This window comes from Solanum pennellii, chromosome 6 (genome assembly GCF_001406875.1).
Source record: "Solanum pennellii chromosome 6, SPENNV200".
Classification (NCBI taxonomy): Eukaryota; Viridiplantae; Streptophyta; class Magnoliopsida; order Solanales; family Solanaceae; genus Solanum; species Solanum pennellii.
This window is the reverse complement of record NC_028642.1, coordinates 50,502,128-50,527,062: the sequence shown is the minus strand read 5'-3', so window position 1 is coordinate 50,527,062 and position 24,935 is coordinate 50,502,128. Positions and strand designations below refer to the sequence as shown.

The 24,935-nt window shown below is 32.8% G+C and overlaps 3 protein-coding genes across 4 annotated transcripts; 1 reads left to right on the top strand and 2 right to left on the bottom strand.

The window, feature by feature from the left end:
• Positions 1-126: 126 nt before the first annotated feature.
• On the bottom strand, positions 127-4,780 carry LOC107023626 (TVP38/TMEM64 family membrane protein slr0305). The gene is made up of 7 exons (XM_015224376.2): positions 4,051-4,780; positions 3,142-3,194; positions 2,644-2,736; positions 2,347-2,570; positions 1,494-1,560; positions 648-752; positions 127-502 (listed from the first exon to the last, which is right to left on the bottom strand). The coding sequence occupies exons 1-7, from the start codon at positions 4,484-4,486 to the stop codon at positions 479-481; spliced, it is 1,002 nt and encodes a 333-aa protein (XP_015079862.1). The 5' UTR covers positions 4,487-4,780; the 3' UTR covers positions 127-478.
• Positions 4,781-5,590: 810 nt separating this feature from the next.
• Positions 5,591-8,456, top strand: LOC107022624 (protein PARTING DANCERS). 2 transcript variants are annotated; one of them, XM_015223221.2, is made up of 8 exons: positions 5,591-5,679; positions 6,927-7,051; positions 7,135-7,223; positions 7,296-7,391; positions 7,487-7,581; positions 7,656-7,696; positions 7,786-7,866; positions 8,022-8,456. In XM_015223221.2, the coding sequence occupies exons 1-8, from the start codon at positions 5,619-5,621 to the stop codon at positions 8,169-8,171; spliced, it is 738 nt and encodes a 245-aa protein (XP_015078707.1). In that variant the 5' UTR covers positions 5,591-5,618; the 3' UTR covers positions 8,172-8,456. The 2 variants fall into 2 exon arrangements, with proteins under 2 accessions (XP_015078707.1, XP_015078706.1); XM_015223220.2 differs by having other exon boundaries at positions 7,783-7,866.
• Positions 8,457-8,667: 211 nt separating this feature from the next.
• On the bottom strand, positions 8,668-18,970 carry LOC107023089 (bifunctional aspartokinase/homoserine dehydrogenase 1, chloroplastic-like). The gene is made up of 18 exons (XM_015223638.2): positions 18,719-18,970; positions 17,568-17,629; positions 17,100-17,474; positions 16,337-16,425; positions 15,916-16,219; positions 15,681-15,733; positions 15,384-15,598; positions 15,175-15,262; positions 14,984-15,097; positions 13,585-13,683; positions 12,661-12,855; positions 12,419-12,501; positions 10,820-11,045; positions 10,376-10,521; positions 10,055-10,190; positions 9,710-9,793; positions 9,533-9,625; positions 8,668-9,189 (listed from the first exon to the last, which is right to left on the bottom strand). The coding sequence occupies exons 1-18, from the start codon at positions 18,868-18,870 to the stop codon at positions 8,944-8,946; spliced, it is 2,760 nt and encodes a 919-aa protein (XP_015079124.1). The 5' UTR covers positions 18,871-18,970; the 3' UTR covers positions 8,668-8,943.
• Between the last annotated feature and the right edge of the window lie 5,965 nt (positions 18,971-24,935).

Below are 24,935 nucleotides of genomic sequence, written 5' to 3'. Positions count from 1 at the left end.
ATATCTACTATTTATTGCAAACTTTCATAATTTTTTACATATAAATTATTATCTTGCATCGAAAGTACTAGCTTTAGATGGACTCGGTGTCCGCATGCTACATCTGCATCTGATTAGGGAGTGAAATGCCCGAAATAAGAATGTTCATTCTCAACAGTTTAAGCTTTTAGATGAGTTAGATTGATACAATTCAAATAAAACCATAATTGTGCTACAACATAAAGCACAAATAGGGGCTAAATAATCCTTCTATTCCTTTCTGTTCATCCTCTACGCATCAAGAACCAATGATATGATACAAATAAGATGATACAACTCAACTTGTCCTATCTGATTTCATTAACTGTATATCATTTTCCAATTTACACGAGGTAGTTGTGCATAGTGAGAGCTTAGTGCACCGGTCTGCCCTTTTTAGTTGTGCATGTTGATAAAAGAGCTTGTAAACTCTACTTGGTTAGGGCACAAATAATTCTGCTCACTCAATATCTTTTACAGCGTCCTGCATTTATGAAGAACAAGTTACAACCGATCGATCATAAAATACTGATCAGATCTTTCATTACAGAGATCAAGGATATGCAAGTATCAAAGTACACAAGGTTCAGTATGAGCATAGTGTTGTAACAGGAAATGATCAGTGTTACCTTAGCGAGCCGTGTTACATAAGTTGCAGCAAGTGCTGTAAACAATAAACCAACTCCAAGGGTCAATAGCTGGTTTCCTCCTAGGCCAATTTCAGATCCTTCTTGCTGGAACATCAAGAAATATAAGTTCAGTGACGGAGTTGCTGAATTTCTTGTGAGTTATCAGTTTATTATTTAAGTTCGAAACTTCCTAGATTAACAGAACTTTTAATGTTCTAACATCAAGGATGGAAAGGCAACAACTTACAATATCTCAATTTGAACAAAGTAGAAACTTATGAATGGTTGTAAAGCTAATCAATAGCACTGAGAATGGGATGTCTCAATTTGGGTTTCACATGCCCACTACGCTACTTTTGTTTTCATAGTCCAGTAGGATCAAATCAGAATAGTTGGTAGGTAATTAATCTCAACTGTGTTAGCTTGTCATGAATAAGACATAACGTCCTTTGTCTTTTTTTTTTTTTTTAATAATCACGGTGCCGGGGCTAGTTTGCGAGCACCTCCACCAATTTAATGGGTACCTACCTACACAGATACCAAGTACTTTGTCCACCAAGACTTAAACAAAATGGGGAGAAATGTTTTTGCCTCCGCTAGGCCAGTGTCAGTGAACCAAGCAGAGCTTGTAATGTTTCTGGTTGAGTAAAACAACCATAAATTGGCAAGAGTACACTTCTGAAGCTATTTCAACTGTTATATACTCTGCCTGCTTCTCTTAACCAGAAATTGCAATTCTCATTCCACAGGACAGGAAAAATAAAAATCACAGAAATAATGACTGATTATAAGATGAGATAGAGATCACACAGATAAGTGCACAAGATAAACAAGTGGCAAACTCACAAGAATTGCACGGCCAAATGCACCTGCACTCACATACGCCCATGATCCAGGAAGCATTCCTAGCCAACTGTGTACAAAACATAAGATATTATCAATATGAAGAGCATGCCAGATAAGTGAATCATCAAGTCCTCAAAAAGCAAAAGTACATTTGACGCACAACATGAAGTTATCATATACTCGCTCTCTTGGATAGCTATGACATCGCACTATCCTCAAACAATCCCTCATATCTAACAAAAAGAAATCTGAAGGAGAGGCTACTTCCACAAATCTAGAATCTAGATTGCAAACGAATCCTTACTACATTGTTCAACAAAACAGCTTTGCTAATGCTAAATATCACCCAAGGTGATCAAAGACTGTAAAAAAGAGTTTGATATCACTATAAAACAAGAAAACAGGCATGTAAAAGACAGCCTGTTCTTCTTCTCCCCACAATTTAGGTTTTTCCTTTTTTGGCGCTTGTAATTGATCATGTAATGGACAGCTCATTTGTATCACCAGATAACACATACCATATGATAGCTGTTACCTTGGAATTTCCACCTCAAAAACATCTCTCTGACAACAAATAAAAGCCTAAGTGACTGAAAGGCCTGATATCAAATTACGCAATACATGCAAAATTATAGCACTGAGGTATTCCTTTCTATATGCATATGTTAAGATACATTTTCACATGAATACAAACATGCAACGGTAAATTTGTGGAAGGGGAAAAGAATCCGAATTCTTCCAAATCCTCGAAAATGAACTTCATCCTCGAAGTGAACCCAAAACACAGAAATTTAGACATCTGAACATTAGCCTAAAGGTGAAGAAGGAAGTGAAAATAGAAAATGAGACTCACCTTCCTAGTACATATGGTACAAACTCGACTGAAGTAAGACCATAAAGGTAATTCCCGAGAGAAAATGGAAGCAAGGGGCTCAAACGGAGAAGAGTCACAACTTTGAAACCATTTTCTCCAATTGCTTTGTCTATTGCAAGAAATTTCTTGTTCCCTTCGACCAACTTAAGAATACGTTCCCGAGCAAAATATCTGGCAATCAAGAACGCAACACTTGCCGCCACCTGAGTTCATATCACACTATTGAGAACACATTGTAAATCATCATTGCTATATTGAATGGAATGATCAGCTTACCGTTCCACCAATGGAAACAATGATGGTCCCAGTGACAGTGCCAAATAGAAGACCAGCCGACATGGTCAACGGAATGGCAGGTATTGCAAGGATCTATATCAGAAGTGCAATATTGAAAGTCAGTTCCATATAGAAACTCTAAAGGTTTCACTTATTGAGCTAGGCACATTTAATCTTATTATGAATAAAGAACTAGAATATGGGTCAAGCAAAAGCCCAGGAAACTTGACTGAAAATACATTATTTTCACTTACTGACAAAATAAGAATATTAACTCTTGCTACTTCTGTCAGTTCATAATATAAGCCCTCTATGAGTATCTTCTGAAGTACAAAACTTAGACATGCACAACCTAGTATGATGGGACCGGACCGGAAAATACACCATATTTTATGACCACAAAAGTTTTTCCAATTAGACAACATTGTACCCCTAACAAGTACATTGCTGCAGCTTCTCGAAATATTTTAAACCAAGCAAACAAAGTGTAATTCTTACTTCTAGTCCAGCATAAACTGCAACAAAAAGAGCATATCCAGCTGGCCCGTAACCTGCCATGTGAGGAGCCTCAATCAAAATGAATTCATAAAAGTATACTCACATGATAAATCTTGAAAATCATTGCATTCTTTATTCATTGGCTTACAAGTTTCTCAGTTTTGTTTGAAATTTCCACCTAACTGAATTGTGTGAGATAATTGTATTAGGAAGCAAACTAGCACCAAAAAAGCCACATGGAACCCAAATCAGTTCAAACAGGTTTACAAGATAAAGAAACCTTGAGCTTGGCAAGCGGTAATACTTGTTTGGAAATGCTATTTCACCTATTTTTGATACATGAGGAGGAGACAGGGAAACACAAGGAGGTAAGAGTAGATATTTGCCAAATAGTTTTGTTTTATCCAAGACAAGAAGACCGTGTCAGGTAAGGCAACAACTACATGATTGGTGCATCATTCTAGCATAATATGGAAATAGCAAAGAAAAAGAGCCACGAGCCCAAGAGTCACATAGATTCGTATTTTCGCGTAAAACTTTCTTATTAGAAATTTATGGTCATTCACCAAAAAAAGCTCCCAATTCCCATTTAGATTAAGTGTATACTTCTGAGATTTGCCATGTAGGACATGTGTATCTACTTGTTCAACTTTATAATACATTAAGTGTCTACTTGTGTGATGTCAACTGAAGGCTAAGACAAAGGACATCTTTATGTATTGCGCCTAATTGTTAACCCTCAATAGAGTGGAATGACTATTGATATAGTGGAAGCCAATCGATTCGGGGATTGAAGCACAGTTTATTGATTGATTGAACTATTAACCAATAGGAACTATCTAAACATATCTTATTCTAATGTCCACAAGTAAGTATAGAAACCTAATACAAGAAGTCATATAAGATTACCTTCAATAATGCCAGAAAACTGGTTCAAGAAAGCATTGATCTGGTCCTTGTATATGTACCCAACAGTTCCAAATCCACCAATCACACCCACAATCAAAAGACCAGCCAAAATGGTACCTTTAATAGCAGTATCATCATCTCCTGACCCACTATCCCTCTCACTCTCACTCTCACCATCATCATTTTTGGGGTTCAAGTTAACCAGTCTCCTGAAACTCTGAGGAGATTTGTTTGGTGTTTTCAAAAGGGTCTGCTGTTTCTTGGTTTCCTTTAGGGAAGAACATGGTTTCAAGAAATGAAATCTTTTAGGTTTAAAACTATACAGAAACGAATTAACAGATGATTTTGTAAGGGAAAATTGAATCTTGGGTCCTTGTTGAAAAGATGGAAAAAGAGTGACACATAAAGGTGTTCTGCTTAAATCAATGGTGGGCATTTCAGATGATAAAAGGGGAACTGGAAAGCTACTTCCTTTTTTTTTTTATTCTTCTCTTCTGTTCTAAGGCTGTGCTGAGTTAATTCAAAGTGTTTTGAGGACTGTTATCAATGGTGAAATTTGTGTTGGGTGTTCCATCAAAGAATGGAACTTTGTAGAATCTACTGTTATTCTGTGCTTTGATTCCAAAAAAAGATTTGTGATATGAGGATGAATGAAATCGACTATTGGCGATTGAATAAAATCTGTGCCTCTTGTTGAAGCACGTGCTCTACCCTATCACCATGTCAAAAGACTAAATGAAAACGTTAATACCAAGACAACACTCAACTATCTATTACCCTTTTATATTTATATTACTCGTAAGTTGAAGATGTATCGTATTCTATCTAATCAACTTTTTTATATACTTCTTCGGCCTACTTCTAATTTTTTTCATCTTCACTATACCCGACCATTCACATCTCCTTTTCACACGGTCAAGCCATCTCAACCTCTCTTTCCTCATGAAATTTCACCATAGAGGTCACTCCCATTTTTATCCTCATTATTATTCCTAATCCCGTTGATCCTAATACTCTTAAACATCAATCTCAACATCATAATTTTTGCTACTATATTTCTTTTTAGAATAGGAGTTTTTAACTAAATAGCACTTCGTCCCATAAAATAAAACCGATTTAACCACCTCTTAATACATATATACATCAATATCAAGCATGTATGAATATCTTAGATTATTTTTTACTTAAATTTGTATGTTATTACAATGGTCCCTTTTGCTTTTACAAATTCACAATTGGCGCGAACAAATTAGGTAACTGAAAATAGTTAAGAGATTCAAAAGTCACTAAAAATAGCTAAGTTTTCACTTATTTAAGTTCGAAAGCCATTTCACATTATTTCCACATCAAAAGTAACTACCTTTTAAATAAAATTTCAAATAGTGACACTATTATTTAAAACTCGGTTCAAAATGTGGCTTATCCGTATAAACAATTACCACAAAAATGGTTTGGTCCGTTGGACGGACCCAGGCCCAAATGGCCCAAAAATTTGAAGACGGTCTGTATATAAACCAACTCGGTATATTCAAATGCTGAAATCACAAAAAAAATCTGAAAAATTAGTGATGAATCGAGGATTCAGAGACTCGACGCCATTTTCAAATTCTGCGAGCTTATCGACTTCATGTATTATCTCAGTTCCTCTTTTTCAACGATATTTTGTTTGTTTTACAACAATAATTGAAGGATCAGCAATTCAGTCTGCTTCAATATTGTAATTTACAGTGTGTTGTTATAAATTTGATGTGATTGTATGAAGAATGATGACTGACTTTGTGTTACTACGAGTTCTGGATTTTTAATTTTCCTGTGTTTATTTCGAATTTTGAAGGATTTAAGCCTGTAATTTACTCAGTTCTGAACTTATGGAATTTGATTTAACGTACTGGGAATAGAGAGTATCTACTCTGTTTCTATGAAAGTTTTTTTGTTCAATTTGTTTGAATAAAACTTAAAATGCATTCCAAGCATTGAGCTTCGGATTTTGAAGGAAATAAGTCTGTAATTTACTCGGTTCTGAATTTTTGTAGTCTGATTTAACGTACTCGTAGTAGATTTTTGAGTATTTACTCTTAAGTTTTTTTTGTCAATTTTGTTTGATTAAAACCTAAAATGCATCTCAAGCATGTGAATTTGAATTTTTCTGCCTGTTATAGAAGTTCAAGAGTGGCATACCATTCCCCTATCTGCTGCTAAATTTGATTAGTGTTTAGTTCGTGAGGTGATGGATCAGATTTTAGTTCTAAATCTCGAATTATCTTTAAGGTTACTTTGTGCTTGATGTTTATGGGAGTATTAGTGGACTAGTCAGATTTTCTTGTGACTGGTTTGTTCATCTAAGTTCCTACTGCTCAAGGTAATGCACTTCTATGTTTGAACGTGTGATATGCAGATTTTGGAGGCTTGATAAACATCGCGAACAATCATGTTTTATGCATTATTTGATAAGTGTGTTGTATTGATCATTATCATGAATGTTTAGTAATTTTTAGATGACAAATATTTTGACAATTCATATTAACAAATTGCTTGAGTGACTTCATTTGCTTATTCTTAGCTTTGAATGATTAGACCTACAGTTCTCATGTATGGAAGAAAATTTATCTTCTCACTTGCTTGTTCTGTGTTATACACTATTTTATACTTTTTCTGTCTCTAATGTTTAGGAGAATCAGTAAGGTACTCTCAAATAAGTTCTTTACAAGGTTTTTGCAGTTCTTAACTCTAGGAACAATATTTTCAGCATTTGTTTTGCTTTTGATAGCAATATTTCCAGATATATTAACTGTTCTAGATTGCCATTTTAAAGGATCAGTTGCACTGCACCTCCAAAGCAAATGACATGCATTACCATTGACCGTCAACTCTTGCAGGTAGCAATGGTGTTTGTATGATGCGTAGCACATGGAGGGATGAACAACACCCTTCCTTTCTCAATTTCATCTCTTGCTTTCTCAAGGAAAATTCTTTCCGTTTAAATATTGTGCCAATTGCACCGGTAGAACTACTCTTTTCATCTGTCTTGGTCTTCGTATAATTCCTTCTTTAGCAACTGGAAGTAATAACATTTCCGATTTACAGGATTTTATCTTTAACTGTGGTGGTTTGTCCGTAGCTTTCATGTTCCTGACGAATTGGGATGGCGTCGATACAGAATCTTTCTATAGAAAGTAACATGCCGTATATCTCTCAAACTCCAGTTTCACTTCATCTAAAATTGATAAGATTGTGAATTGATGTAGAGTTCAGAAATTGAAGGAGCAGTTTGCGAATTTCTATGTTGTTATCACCCTTCCTACAAAGGAACAGAATGATTCTTTGATACACTCCTATATCAAGTGAGACAATTTTAACTTCACCTTCTTCAACTGTATTCTGTATATCAAACTGGTGCTTATTTGAAGAACTAGGATAATCTCCTTATCTTTATAAGGTACGGAGTGCGACTTGGAAGGCCAACATTTGTTCCTGTTCGAGATCTGGAGATGGGCTTCGAAAAAATTGTGAAGATAGCACATGCTCGTGGGGGTAAGATGGCAGTTCTCTCAAGCTAAACAAAAGAAACTTAAATATATAATTTACCTCCAAAATATCTGTTGCAGCATGCAAACGCCAGGATGCATTGGCAAAAATAAAAGCTGAGGTAGATGGTTGAACAGCTCCCTCAATCTCTTCTGACTAATCACCTAATGTTTTTTCTAAACCTGAGACATTTTCTCTTGCTGTTAGAAGGAAAAATCAGTACAGGCCATGGAGATTTACCTACAAGTGGTTACATCTATACCTGGGGTTGACAGCCATGGCGCAAATGTGGTAATTTATTTAGTGATATTTCCCAGTTGTGTTGCATCAGATTTGTTACCTTTTCCTGTTCATAGCATGTGGTTTAAAGAATGATCGAAGTGCACATCATCGATTTCACGCATTTAGTCACTCGACTCACTCTCTTTTCTTTTCGTCTGTTTCAGCTTAATCAAACTATTGGTTCAATTGAAGCAATAGCTAAGTCATCAAAGGAGTACCTTTTGGAAACTACTGATCTATCACCCACAACAGCTGAGACAATCACAAGGTTTTTCCGGGATCCAAAGTTTTATCTTGCTCCTAAAATTGGCTGAATTATACTGTTTAGTCTAGAGCGTTCAGAGTCATGAACTCTGCCACGACTTATCTCAAGAACTACAAATGGAAGTCGAACAAACTTTATTCCCTGGAAATGTAATTTGAAGTCCTGTGATAGTGCTTCTGTATCAGTTGTAATAACTTGATTAGAGGACTCAAAAAGAAATCACAAGTCTCTTTTAACAAAAATTTTCTTGCTCAAGGAAATATGACGGTATATCTGTATTAAGTTTGATCTAAGTTCATTGAGGTCCTTTTAAGGAATATCAGAATTCCGCGTAGGTTGATGTTTGAGTTCTTCTGTCTTGTTTCAATATCTGGTCCTTCATATGGCTAGCTCTCACGAAAAACATTGTTTTAGTGGAAGGTTTCAGCATTTAAATGATGCTCAATATCTACAACGTAAAAACTGCTAAACTTTCGGTTCTCTTCTTTATAACGTAGTAAAGCTCTGAGATCTGAGGTGAATTCCAATAATTATAAAGCAAAAAGAAAGCTTGAACAGTTATAATTCCATTGACATACAACATCAACATTCACTAACAAGGTGTATCCAATCATATGACCATAATACAGCTTTAGTACCTATCAGACTTATTCCTAAATAAGCAACCTACGATGATAAGCGCCACGATACAAAGTGAGCAACACTATCAGTTGCTCACAATTACACAACAATCATGTAACTATATATCTGCTACTACTAGAAGCAAGGGGGATGACCAAACGAAATGCAGAATTACGATTACTGGGGGGAAGCACCATGAATTATGACGGAGCACCAAGATATGAGGCAAGTCGCAATATATCACTGAATATTCCACCTGCTGTCACTTCAGCCCCAGCTCCCGGACCACGAACTATTAGAGGTTGCTTACAGTATCTTTCAGTAGTGAATGCAATTATGTTGTCCGATCCAGAGAGTTGCGCGAATGGATGGTCCTTGTTGTATCTCCGCAATTCAACAGCACCTTTTCCGTTGACAACATCCACTACTCCAACATACCTCAAGACCTTCATGAATACCAACATTTTCAGACGGGTTTATATAACCCAGTCACAAAAAATCAGTGATGCTTCAATGCAAGATACTTAACGTGCAAAATGAAACTCTTCCACTGTGGGATTCTAACGGCTCTTGTTCTATATAAAGTTATATTCTTACTACGTGAAATTAAATGTTCATGTGACTTGGCAAGGTACTGAGATGATGCTTGAAAATTGATTGTTTGACATTACTACGGTCTAAAAAGGTATGGAAAAAAGTAACTTCAATGGAGGGAGTATAGCAGGTTCGTTCAGACAACATGACTATCAGAATACTCGAGGCTCAATTCTACAAGTCCAGAGTACTCACCTCCTCTTCATCTTCAGCCTCCTGCCTCTGTTTAGACAACTCATGATCAAATTTTGGCAGGTCCAGCAAAAAGTCCTCGGCAGATGCAGTAGCCTGAGAAATACAGAAAATATCACTTCATAGAGAATAAATATGCCTTGCCAATTAATGTTGCATGGATATAAGCTAAGCACTCACCCTTAAAGGTTCTGGCACAAGGCTCTGAACAGGGATATCTGAAAGCTCTAGGTTTAATCCACTTTCTCTAGCAAGAATTATCACCTGGAACAGGAAAGTTTTTGCACATCAAAAATCATCAAGCCATGGGTAAACTCAAAAATAATAATTCTAAGGCGGGAAGGGAAATAAACAGCAAGAGGTGGGATCAGTTTAGAAGTAAATTGACAGATATCGTTTTTGCAACACTAAGTTGTGGTTGGAAATTTCATCAAGCATTGGACAAAAAGAAAAAGAATGAGATCTTGTGTAGGGTTGACACTTCATAGAAGTAAATGTGAACATCCAAAACCTATCAGCCAATACCTTTCTGGCAACGTCTGTTCCAGATAGGTCATCCCTTGGATCTGGCTCAGTATAACCAGCCTCTTTCGCCTCCTTCACCACTTGGCTAAAAGCTTTTGTCCCCATGAAGTTATTAAATATGTAACTCAGAGTTCCACTGCCAAAAAAGAAAAGAATAAATGCATGGAAATGAAAAAGGAATCAGATTAAATAGAGAAGTTTTGCACTCAAATGGTGCTTCTTATAGCTAAGACAAGGATAGCTTCATTATACAATCCACAATTTAGGATAAGATGAATTTCATCTGAATCCCATAAAATGAATAATCTCATTCATACCAACCTAAAAATACCCTCAATCCGCAAAATCTTGTCCCCAGTTTCAAGAAGACCACGTAAGGTGCTAATGATTGGTAGCCCAGCTCCAACAGTAGCTTCATAGAAGTAGTGTGTATATGATTGTCGTTGTAGATCTCTCAGCTTCAAGTACTGGAAGCAATAGAAGGAAAATAAAAAAAATAAAAAGTATGAGAAGCTTCCTCCTCCAGCTATTTATAATTGCCGTTTACTAGCTGGTTTCGTCTCGAGGTATTTTTGTAATAGAGATAACGACAAAAGTTTTACAAGGTCTTCAATTTTATCATAATGGAAAGACAGCGCAAAGAAAAATATAATTACCAAGGGCTGAAAACTTGATTATTGACATAGTGGATCAAAGCGCAAGAAAGTTTGCGAGGTTAAGCACTTTTAAGAGGAAATGAAATCAAACATGAAAGTACTTAGTTACCCGGTCAAGTGGTCCTGAATTAGCCTTTTTATTTGGGGTGACCACATGGATTCCTCTATGCAACCAGTCATAGTAATGGCTTGCGATATGAGAGTCTGCAGTGCAATCCACTATAACACTATTTGGGATGAAATAATTTTCACTCACGTGTTGAACAAACTTATTCAAGTCAGCCATTTCTCCATTTTGATTTCGCAGCTCTTTCCACTTCGACAAATCAATACCCCTATCAACATTGAAAAGAATGTCTTGTCATCAGCACCCCTGAAGACAGTTCAATAATATTTACGGACAGAAAGCCACAGTGACCAGCTGGAAAGGCTTTGTATCTTTTTGAACCAGCAAGTTAACCAATAACAAGAAAGACGTAATAAAATATTAAATAGGTAATAGTGAAAAATAAGGAGAAGGAGAGAGAAGATGTTAAATTCCTCATAATCTTTATTTTTCCATCTTATTAAAGATCTACCATGACACACAGAGATTGACACTGAGGAAACCTGTGACTTTGAAATATCAGTAGCATAAAAAAAACTTGGAAGTTCCTTGGTCACATTGAAACTAAAAATGTAAAAAGCTATATAAAGTTATGAACAAAGCGAGCATGAGATCAGCTTTAAGGACGGGAAGAGAGGGAATAAATGAACACTCAAATCTATTTGCACATTTCTAGCTAAGGCTACACCATTTGAAGTAGCAAAAAATGAATTATAAGTCAACTCACAAAAAAATGCAAGAACCAAGCAACAGATACTCTAGACTTCTTTATATGAACCACAAAGTAGGCACTAAGTATGCACATACTTTAGAAGTCTAGCTTTGATGAAACCTTTAGGAGAAATTTTATTCTTTGTCATCTTAGCAATTGCTCATTTATTATTCTACATAAATGCAACTATTAATTTTACAAAAGAAGCTCAAATCAAAAGTTCCCAATTAGCAAGTACCCCTTCCGTTCCTATTTCTTTTACTAACTATCCCGTTTCCACTCCAAGAAGATTGATCCCTGTCTATAAAGATAAAAGCTACTTGACAATTTGTGTAATCTAAATATATATTTTCTTTCATCTTCGTGCTAATTTAATCCAACAGCCACCTGAATTCGTTCATTTTATCTATTAACATAAAGGTATATCTAAAAAAAAATAATCAAATATTCTATCATTAATGTTCATACTAATCAAAAGACAGGATGAAGGGAGAAATAAGATGACATATGGTTCCCTATGTTTGACTAATAAAAGCCCTGAACAAGGTTGGAAACATGTCATCCAAAGGCAAAAACATAATATATTCTTCTGGAATGAGTAACTGCGATTGAGCAGTTAAGATTTTGTATTTGCTATGCAAACCCCATCTTTTACCAAAGTGATAAAGAAAGTAATTCAATTGAAAAAATAATAAGTATCTCTGTAATTAGTCGAAAAATTCACATAGCTGAAAAAATCTTGTTCTGTTTATCAATTAGAATAACAATTTTAGATTCTTTCTGCCTTTTTGCACTTGATTTTTTTTATTCAGATTCCTTCATTCTAAACAGAAAAACACAATCAAAAAATCTTAGGGCCAAAGAAGGAAAGATGGATTTTCAAGACTTACGAGTCACTTAATAGCATCGAGTTTTTTCCAATTATACCCATCACGCGCAAGTCAATGTTGAATTTTTCCTTTAAGACAGCTGACTGCCAATGAAAAGAAAAGATGTTATCAAAGTCTCAATTGCCCTTAAATCATGGGCATTAATAGGCGAAAGAATGATACTCAATTGAAGAAAATATATATTGACTTCAACAGTTGTAGGATACAACATAACAAATTAGCATGAACTTGAATTGAAAGACCTGATCCTTGAGCTGGTCAAGCAATGTACCCCCTATCAACCCAGGTCCAACAATGCCCACAGCAATAGCAGTTCTTGTCAAATAGAATCTTGAGTGCACAGCACGTAAAGCCCTCACACAGTCTTCTTGCTTAACAACTACTGTTACATTGTACTCTGAGCAACCTTGAGCTATAGCACGAATATTAATATTTGCCTGCAAAATTAGATGTGACTTAGATAAGATGATAAACATTATAGATTATATGAAATTCAACTAGTAACGGTGATCATCTTATATAACTCTTGCTTGACTGTCATGGTATCGTTTTTATGGAAAGCAACACAAAGTTGCCAAAAGCAGACAGCAATTAAAGCAAAGTTCAAAGCTCATATAAACTGTAGATCATTTTACGTAATACCAAGAACAGTATGGTAGATAGATTATAATTAAGTGAGCTTCAAATAGCCGGTACCAAGTCGGCCTAAAGGAGGAGACTTGCAGTAGGTTGACACACGTGTTAAAGTAGTCATGATATCATGAATCAAAGATGAAGTTTACAAATATAATGGCCCGTATACAGTAGAATGGATACAATGGGATTAGTATAGCGGATCTCAGCTCTTTTGGGATTGAGTAGTAGTTGATTGATCGATATGGTAGTTAGAGAATTGATATGGAATGCATGTAAGGGGCTAAGGGCTCATAACAGTAGCAAAATAAACTATAGATGATTTTTACTTTTTTTCTTGAAATGGATAAACTATAGACGAAAATCAGGAGAATATTATATTTACACAAGATATATCCACAAAATGGTCAAATACAAGCAGATTTTCAATTTAACCGGGTTACAAGAATACCAGTAACTCTAGACAAGACACACCTATATACATTCACATAAATGTTCTCAATTATTATTTAAAAGGATCGGAAATACCAAACCTTTGCAAGTGCACTGAAAAATGTAGCACTAACTCCAGAAGAGCTTGCCATTCTCTGACCAACAGCAGCCAAAATACTACAGCCTGGAATCACTGAAATCTGGAGAAGAATTGAAGTTTAACAGGTTGATTAAAGAAGTTTTTAATCAGGTAGATGAAAATAATGTTGCAAACCAAGTTAGTGACGAAAAAATAAAAGCAGAAAGCAATAAGCTTCATATGATATTGAAATTCAGATGAACTGTACCCGAAATCCCACAACTAACTTTTGTTAAGAATATAGAAAGAAGCACATGACTCTGCTTCAAAAACCAAGTTCAAAATTTCATAAAAACTCTACACCATCTCATAACATGATAAGAATTTTTAAATCTAATGAATTTCTGGAAAGTGTGCTGATTTTTTTTATTTATCTAAGCTCTTATTTTAACAGAGGAAGGTTGTGTGAAGCAGTTTCATGTGCAAGATTGTTTCCTCTCAGGTTAGCTTTACTTTGTATAATATTTTAAGACAGAAATACCTACCAAGTGTTGACATGTTGAGGTGATATTTTTAGCCAATTAGAATTACCACATACAAAATGTAGCAGTTGCAGTAAGTGTTCATTTCTGAGACGTCTACAGAAGCTGAAAGTGATTACCAGACTTTTCCTCACTTCTTCTCTCTTTGGCTATTCTAATTTTCAATCTGCTTCATGATTTCAATTGCCTGATCATCATGAATTCGTTACCCATAACTTTCGAAAAGAAATTAGCATCAGGCATAGTAAATGATTACAGCACTGCTCATCAGCACCCTGAAAGCTGTTGATTCAGTTCTCCTTACCATCTTTTGTGCATCTAGAGACCACTAGCTTTTATGGCTTTACTTTACTAATTCTTAAGCAGTTAAGCTTGCTTGATTGGGCTTCTCAAGTTTTAAGTTGGAAAAACGAGAACCTACAACCCCAGAAGCAGTCTTTTCAGATCTGCTAGTCAACCTAATTTTTTTTGCAATGAGAGGAACAACTCCCACACTTGTTCCACATTATGGGTGGACATAAATGCAATGCTCAACCCACACTAAACATTTTTCTCCTCTTTCTGATATAATTAGCACCATAATAACTTTATTGTGGAATTCATGATCCCTATGACTCTGAGTTACATTTTGCAAACCCATCGTCACTATATGCCCTTAAGCAATGAGGTTATCTCCTCCAACAGAAGTGTTCAAGATTTGTGACAACATAATCATTACGGATTCTTCTCTTTGTCATTCTGGACTTATACAACGCCTTAAAGAAATAACTTATAAGATAACAGGCATAGTGGAGCATTATTCCTGTTTTTTCGCTTATTACTTATGCTGATCCACAACTGTGTATAACTTCAGACATTGAATTGAAAAAGGCAGAATACCTGAGAAAGGCGCCCGGAACTCAGAGCCTGACCAAACCTAGACTCTAAAGCATCAGCAACAGCTTTCACTTCTTTTTCAGGCACCGCAAAGCAGATTGAATGCTCACTACTAGCCTGTATTATAGCACTCAATTAATTTCATGAAGTTATAAGCATCATAAGCTTAACCCGAAATCAAAGAATAAACATGCCTGTGATATCATGATTACGTTAGCACCAACACTTTTTACTACACCAAAAATGTCACTAGCTGTACCAGGAACACCAGTCATTCCGGTTCTGCAGAAAGTAACCGACTTTGCGTAAGCAAAGAAATTTGTGAATAGATGTACAGTATGACTGGATGCAGTGCAGTCCTAACACCCATCATTCTTTTTTGCAAGTAAACTATTGGTCCTACCCCTCAACATTCACTAGAGCTAGTTTGTCAATCGTTGCAAATCCTTTGACGGGGGATTCTGATATCTGTCCATCTACAAATTCATTATCAGTAGATCGGCAGATCCTTGTTCCAGGTGCAGCAAGGTTAAAGATGTTTTTTATAATGATAGGAATGTCATATTGCATAACTGGAACAATTGTCCGTGGATGCAAGACATTGGCACCAAAATATGACTGCAAAAAGATGAGAAATTTTATATTAGATGCCTTGACAGCTCTTATTAACTTCAGAAACCACATAGAATCACGACATCACCATTTCCCATGCCTCTTGATAAGATAGTCTCTCCAGTATTACTGCCTCGCTTACTGCAGATGAAGTATCCTTTAGTTGATCTTAACTTCATAATGGAATTCATCATTGATTTTAAATAAAAAAGGGAATATATGAGCAACTAATAGAGAACAATGATGCTTGATATAAAATTTCGCCAGAGCAAGGTCTTGATATTTTTCAGATTGAGCAAAGCATGCACTGAGTGAGGATAAACCTTTTCTTGGATCAGCACTATAGACACCATCAACATCTGTCCAAATCGTGACTTGACGTGCTTTAAACAGTGCCCCCATGATAGCTGCAGAGAAATCACTTCCATCTCTTTTCAAAGTGGTAGGAATGTCTTCGGGAGTGCTAGCTATAAAACCAGTGGCAATGATAGTCATGGATGGATTCTTAGAGTACCATTTCTCAAGCCTTTCCCCTGACTTAAGATAATCTGGATCAACTTGATTAGAGCCCATGGGGTTCACAACAAGCACCTCTCTTGTGTCCATCCATTTAGACTCTACACCACTCTGCAAATATAGGAATTTGAAAAAAAAATCATATATGTGGGAACAAAATTTTAGTTTACATAACTAAAAGATACAATAGCTTCCTAAAGACCGGAAAAGATCATATGTGAGAATCACCATTCTGACAACAGATGCCAGCAACTGAGCAGACCATAACTCCCCATGCCCAGCAACAAAATCCGTGAATGATTCTGTTGCATGACCAGCTACAATACAAATAAGCTATTGTGTCAGTTGAAAGCAAAAGTAGGAGGTTTGGTTCAAAATCAGATACTTCAGGAAAAATATGGTCAAATGAAGAAACTTTAGCTTGGAAACAGTTCAGTTCTATTAAAAACAAAAAGAGATTGAAGAATGACCATTATGCCAACCTTAGCCTCATGACTCTGACAATTACCACAGCATTCAGCAAAGACCGTATTGCACTATTTGTGTTGAGAAAACAATTAAATAATAAAAGTGTACTCTCTCTAACAACTTAAGCTTTTAAAATTTTAGATGAGATGGTCACACACTTCAACATGGTGTCAGAACGCACATGAGGGGGCATGTTGAGAATACAATTAAGTAATAAAAGTGTGCTCTCTCTAACATCTTAAGTTTTTAGATAATATGGACACTCAGTTTAACAATTTGATGTTCTTCTTTTTACCAGGATGCAAAGTGCTGGAGCAAAACAACAATTCGGAATACTCTAAAGGAATTTTCCTTCATTTTTAGTATTCCACAAAAAATTTACAATTATCTGACAATGGAGCTGCCAAGAGTAGTCCAAATTTGAAAACTTTTCCTATTATTTTTCCCATACTTATGAACATAGAGGTTCTGACAAGTGTTTCTTTGAGACATTCAGCAAATAAAGAGGGAAAGCACAATCTACCAATGTATATTGCACGGAGCATGGCTTTTAGGTTGTTGATGTCATGATGAATACGAGATAAGAAACTAGCAAGCTCATCGCCATCAAGTAGATCCATAGCAGTTAATTTGTGTTTTTCTAGGACAGCATCTAATGCGGTTAGGTATGACTCATCTCGTGACTGGGCCTTGTGAATCAGATCATACATCATATCTGTGACCTTTGACATTGCAGACACAACGACCAACTTTCCTTCTGATTGGTCCTGAATTATAACATCAGCAACGTTGCGAATTCTTTCCGAGTTCCCCACACATGTACCACCAAATTTATGAACAGACCAGCTGTCCCCTTTAAGAAGCTGATTGTTCTCTGTAGCTCCATTCAATAAGTATTCTGCCAAAACATCAAATGGGAAAAGAATGGAAAATAAAAAACTGAATAAAATCATATATAAGGATGATATTTAAAGTTTCAACATAGATTAACCTTCAGTTGTAACAGCTGCCCTTATCCAGAACTTAAACAACTCTCCTCTTTCCCATTTTGAACTAGAAATCATTAAAACGAAGAAAGGCTTCAGCAGAATAGAAACATTAAGCTAGAAAAGATTCCTCAAAGGGAAAAGAAAAACATAGTAATGATACCGTGGATACCTATTACTGTTGAATCGTGTGATTATCTCATTTAATAAGGACTGTGTAATAGTTGGGAAGTATCATCTATCAGGATAGCACTCGATGTAGGACCCAATATTATGCTCAAGTAAAATCTTGGTTTTAAGTCAGTCAACAAATCTTTTGTACAATCACAAAGAGAGAACATGGAATTACGATATAAGGTGTCCATTCACATGAGTCATTTTTTTAGATATCTTAATTAGATAAACTGTTGAGACAACAAATCTTTGTTTTAACTTGTTGTATAAAATATATAGTACAATTTTTTTATACAAATTTAACTTTCCGTTGGATGAAAATATAGAGCACTTCATATAGCAATAATTCCATATACAAGATTAAACTCCCGTTTGGCCTTCAGATTTTGAACTTGAAACTTGAAAATTTGAGTTTTTGAAGTTGTGATATTTGGAATTTGAAATTATGTTTGGAAATGTATTTTAGTTGGAGAGAAATTGATGCTTTGTTGGTGGAAGTCCCAAAAAGTTGCTTCAAAATATTTGAAGTTAAAATTTCAAAATCTGATTCAAATTTATGCCCAAAATAGTAGCTAAAAAAATTGTCTCATGCAGGTTGCTAGACTATTCCACGGAGTACGTGCTTAACTCCCACCAACAAGGCAGGGGTTTAAACCTGAGAAATCATGATTCTCAAATCTCAACCCACTTTATTTTGACAGATGAAATTCACTGGCTCAATATTTTGACCGAGATCAAAAACTTCACAATCCACACTAGAGCTATTAAGCTGAAGGCAAAAGTCGACAAGGGCATCAATGGCCTTAAAACTACACAGGAAGCTAAAAAAAAAAAATTAAAAAGAATACTGTTAGAGAAATTATAGTGGAATAAACTGAATGTTAACTCATAATAATGTGATTGAGAATACACACAAAAAACACAAAACATAAATAGTACGTGAGATAGAGAAATCAAAATCGAAATAGAAATCAAAAATTACTTGATAGATTGTAGGAGTGGAAATGTATGTGTGTTGCTGTTAAACGCATCGATTTTCTTCACCTTTGCCTTCAAATACGTTTCTGGTAAGTAGGAATTTGAAGAGAATTTAGATGAACAACATGGAGAAATGGAGGATGAAGAAAACGCCATTGTTGTTTGGTTGATTTGAGATTTGAGAGTGACAATAGTGCAGTGGAAGAGTGGAGTGGTGTGGTCCGGTGCTTCTTTTTTATTACTTATATAAAAGAAAATGTTAAGCACTTATATATATATATAAAAAAAAATATCTATATTTGGCGGTCCTGGTTAATTTGCGCACTAATTCACACACTTTGGACCACTACCCTCCGCCGCTTCTCCTGGCCCGCGCGACATAAGAAATTTTCTTTTTTCTTCAGTTATACATATTTTAAAATTACAAACATGCTCCTTGAATTACAAAAAAATAGTACATTTATGTTCTATGTTATTTCAAAAAATAAAATAAATAATGAAAATCCTATACAAATGATTAGAATCGTTGAACTAAAGCTCATTTGATCGGTCTAGCCCAACTCGTGATTTGATATGAATTGTGGTTAGACTTTTGGAGCTTATAATATGAAAATACAATCTATTCTTTTTTAATTTATAATTATATTAATTCCTTAAAAAGTAACACAAAATAGATATATTAAATATGTAATTCGGATATATTGAAAATAGCTCGGATACATAATATGTAAGTCATATACATTAAATTGAATACATTAAATATTGGTTCAAATACATTAATATGTAGCTCGAATACATTAATATATAGCTCGGATACATTTTAAAAAATAAGGAATTTTAGAGGTTTTTAGGAATAGAAAAGTATATTAAAAATAGGGGAAACATAAGACGTGTATTTCAGTAATTTTCCTATCTAATATGAAAAAACGTATATTTCAGTAATTTTTCCTATCTAATATGAAAAATTATATAAATATACAATTTAAGATATCATCATCTCTAAAATTTTCAATAATTTAAAAACATATGTAAAAATTCTCTCGGAAACATCCCATCAATTTTCGGATATATCCATCTCCTTTCGTTACATCCCTTCCATTAAATAATGTATCAGACAACGAAGGAATGTATGTGAGAATAATGAAAATTTGAATTTTTTGAAATTGGAAAAAATTTCGTGATAGGGTGTAATTAGCCCCCCAAATATATGCGATTTCTGTACTTTATATTATTTAATAACGGGGGATTTTAGTTTGATAGGAGTAAGCCAAAATATATTTGCATAGTAACAACGTATAATATTGTTTTGTATATATTTATGTTAATATTTTAAAATTAGAATTTAAATTTAAAAACATAGTTTAAAAAAAGTGAATTGACCCAACGTAGTTTATATCTCACGTAATGGCAAACGAAATTGACAAAATTTCAAAAATAGCAAACATAATAAGGCTTTATAGCTATAATTTCGATATTTGCACTTCATAGCTATAGTTTCATTTGTTATGGAGGTTGTGGTGGTATATTTCTGTTAGTTTGTATATATATTTCGGGTGCGAATACAAAAATAGGGTAAGTATATACAAATTATATATTTATACATGAAGGATTTTTTTTCAAAATTGTGTTTATATATTGCTCTTGCCACTATATAAACAAGGTATTTATTATGACTTTTCATAAATCATATATAAATAGCTAAGGTAAGCATATAAAAAATTCTGAATTTATACAATCAGAAATCGTTTTTATACAAATCATGTGAACTATACAAATCAAACAAATTATACAAATCATGTGAATAGCAATATTAGGCGAAACTATGTGAATTAGAATTTCCCTAGACAATAACTATAACGTTTATTGTGATTTAAGTGATTACTATTCTGCATAATTTTCCCAATTAAATTTGATGTTTTTTGACCCATCAGAATAACGAATCAGCCTGAAATCATATAAATCTCATATGAGTAACTTCGAAAAACATCTTATTTTAAACTATGTTTGTTCTTAAATAATTGTTTTAAATGTATCGACTATTAGCTATGAATATACATAATAAGAGGAGTAAGAGCAGGATTTTCATAATATAAGAAAAGGCAAGTTTTTTTACTTTAAAATACAGAAGTTCGTAACTGAGTCATAGCATAGTATAAGGTATTTGGTGTAAAAATCCCTTTTTTTCTTGCATATTTTAAGCACATTTTTATTATTTGAGTTTATATCTTATATCTATATCCATATTTTGCAAATTGATTCATCTGAATTTGTGCTAGACATGTTATTTCACTCACAATTAATCAGTAAAAGTTTCTTTTGTCAAATAAGAGGAGTACTATACATTTACTTTAAGCACTTTTTTTTTGTTTGAATTTTTATCTTATGTCAATTCTATTTTGCAGTGGATTACTCTAAATTTGTGCTAGATACGTTGTTCACTCGTAATTAAAAATTAGTGAAAGTTTCTTTTGTCAAAAATAAGATGACACACTAACCATATTTTTTTTATTTGAGTTTCAATCCAATATTTATATTCATATTACAAATTAATTAATCTGAATTTACGTTAGACACATTATTTCACTTACAATTACTAATTAATCAATGAAAATTTCTTTTTTGTCAAAATAAAATATCACACGTTATTTATCAATGCGACACTGATTGACACACCAATTAGTTGTACAGTTAAGCGGTTTTCTTAAAAAAAGATCTATACATTAAGACTGATATTTGGTTTTACTATTCTATGCCTTACATTGGAAATTTAACAATACCATATATTATAAATGTAACACAACTATAGTCCAAAAAAATGAGTTAAACTTCATTAACACAATTCTAATAACAGTGTGATTATTAATTCTTTATCATTTTATTTCTTGAGTTTAGAGGAAAAGGGAAGGTTGAAAATCAAATTGATTCACTTGTCAAAAAGTTTATTGGTCAAGTAGTTCGATTGGTTCCACTAATAATTAACTTAGCAGTTTCTTTTAATAAATTATACAAATTATATAATTTGATAATGACATACCATTTTTTTTCCATAAAATATTAACTTGATTTTATTTTTTTAATTTTATTTTATATTTTTGATAACGTACGAATTATATCAGACATATAAATCACAGTAGATAAATTTTATGCTATAAACTTCATAAAAAAATACATGCAAATAATATTATATTTAAAATTTTCATTTAAAAGATTCCTGCTCAATCAATTCGCGATGCAATAATCATTCTTTCCTTTTAATAATAAATTAGTTGATATGTCGAGCATATTTGCTGCAAATACGACAGAGTCACGGAGTTAGGTATGGCAAATTTATTTTTTATGCAACTCACATTGCTAGAGCCTATAGATTCCATGCCACTATTTTATTTTTTTTATTATTAAAAAAGCCTGTAGATTCCATGCAACTACTTTTTTTTTTATATATATATATAAAAGAATTAAAAAGTAGAATTATAACCTCGTGTCTTCAAATTACTTGTAGCTATTTTTAAATTACAAGTCATAAACTAATTCATTACTTTTGCAACTTACTACATATTATAACACAACTTTATATTAATATTATTATTTTATTATTTATGAATAGAAGAGAGAAAAAAACGTTTTTGTTAATAATTGTGCAAGTAAAGAAAACTAATCTGGCCTTACCAATCATCAAGAAGTTCAAAACCTTTAGTATAATCTTTTCTTTTGCTTTATTCATTTTATATATTGGTAGTAGACGTTAAAAAGGTTTTGAGACTCTACAAGATATAATTCAATTTCAATAATAGTGTTTTTTGAGATTATTTTATTATAAAATTTAGTTCATATTTATATAAAGAATAATATAATATCTCGAAGAGGCGTTAAAAAAATTTCATAAAATAATAAAATATTATTCACAGAAAAATCAAAATGTGACCAGATTTTTCTTAATAACCAATTCTAGGTAAATGAAAAATCAAGAAAGGATTAATAATGTGGGCTTTTTTAATGACCAGAGTTTAGTTTGACGGTTATTGATCGGATTTAGTTGAGGATTTATTTAAAATAGATAATTTCAATTGAAATTAAGTTATTTTTGATTGATTTTGGATATTCCATTCAAATAAAGGATATTTCTGAATATTTTTAATAACGATCAAAGTGTATTTAATCATATTATATAACTAAAACTAAATATATATAAGAGAAAATAAACACACACGTCTCAATTAATGTATCTGTTTTTCAAAAATATCCACTAAGTTTGAGAATAATTTAATCATTTTAAATTTATTGTGATTGCTTACAAATTAAAACTCTTAAAAATTCACATATACCACATATATTATCTTAAAAATATATTTTAAAATATTATAAAAATAATTGACGATAAATTATAAAACTAAAACAAAAAAAATAATATATTCAACTTCTTTTTCCATTTTAAGGGAGGGAAATTCTACCTTGCCCCTTTAAGTCACCGAAGAGCAATCGGACATGTTTTGTTTCATTGCCCCTAAAGGTCAATAAATCCCTTTCGAGAGTCTTTAATAATTTCGACTTATCTTTTTCATTTATTGATGTTATAATATAAAATATCTATATATTTTTTTTTCTTGATTGATAGATTTAAATTAATTTATTGACCTTCGTATTTCACATCAAAATTTAGTTTAAGATATGGAGAAAAGGGTTTGATATATCCTCAACTTTGTCATTTGGAGCTGATATACCCCTTGTTATGAAAGTGGCTCATATATACCCCTACTTGTAAACAAATGGCTCACATATACCCTTTTTCTCTAACGGAAATGGAAAAAAAATAATTTTAATCTAAATTTTTATTATTATTTTTTTTTAAAAATATAATCATATACGAGTAAATTTAATCCTTGTCAAACATAATTTTTTTGACTTTTTTTTGTTTCAATGACTATTTTATAATTATTATTTTGATAATCAAATTTATTTATGTTTCACTAATATTCTTGTAAAACTTATTGTAGATGACCAAATTTTTTCTTCGAACACGAAATTAAATTACAATATACACAAAATTTAATTTTTTTTCTTTAAACTAAGGAATGTAAGAAAAAACAAAATAAGAATAAGAAACTCAAATAATTATAATTAAAAAAGTCAAAAAATAATTTATGTATGAAAAAAATTAAAATATACCTTGAACTTTGATAAAAGAATCATATATACCCCTAAATAACTTTTTTTAAAAATTAGAAGTAATAAATATAAATTTAAAACAATTTTTTTAACTTCCGTTAAATGAAGGGTATATGTGAGTCATTTTGTAACAGCAGGGATATATGTGAGCCGTTTGTATAACGGTAAGGGCATATATGAGCTACTTTTATAACGAGGGGTATATCAGCTCAAAATGATAAAATTGAGGGGTATATCAGCTCCAAATGACAAATATTTCCTAAAAGGTGACTCTACTCATCTCACCTTTTATCAACTATTTTCATACCAATAGCTCTTTAATGTGTAATAGTATCATACTATTTACTTCGATTTCATTTTATATTATCGATGTTGATTTAATAAATATAAATTTATCTTGAATTTTGACTGATCTATTTTAATTCTCTATTATTTTATGGAGTAAAAAAATATAAATTTATAATTTTCTTATATAACCTTCTTTTTCATATGAGTTGTTAAGAAAAAGTTGACTTCAACAAAATTCAATCATCAAGAGAGTATCGTAAATATTATAATGATTTTTGTTCTCTTTTTCTCTAAAATTATTTTTTAAGAAATTATTGAATGACAAAGAAGAAAGAAAAAAGCACTATAAATTTGAATGGTGAAGAACAAGGAAAAAGAAAGAGAGGAGGACTGAGGGGACCGTATAGAGATTTATGAAGAGGGGGTCCACTAATTAAAAATATTTAAAATTTATAAAATGGCCCACATTTTAAATTTTGATGCTTGAAAAATTATTTTTAAAAAAAATTAATTAATTAGTGTAATTAATATTAAAATGTGTTTAAAAAATAGTGAATAAATAAATAAATAAATAAATAATCTAGTGGTTATATGATTACGATGTGACAGATGAGAATAGTGTTATAATTTTACACTAATATCTAGATCACTTTAAAATTATTAAGGAGTATTTAAATGGAAATGATTAATTAAATGACAAAAGTAAATTTTGATATCAAGTTTGAAGATGATTTGATTTATACAATATATATATATATATATATATATAT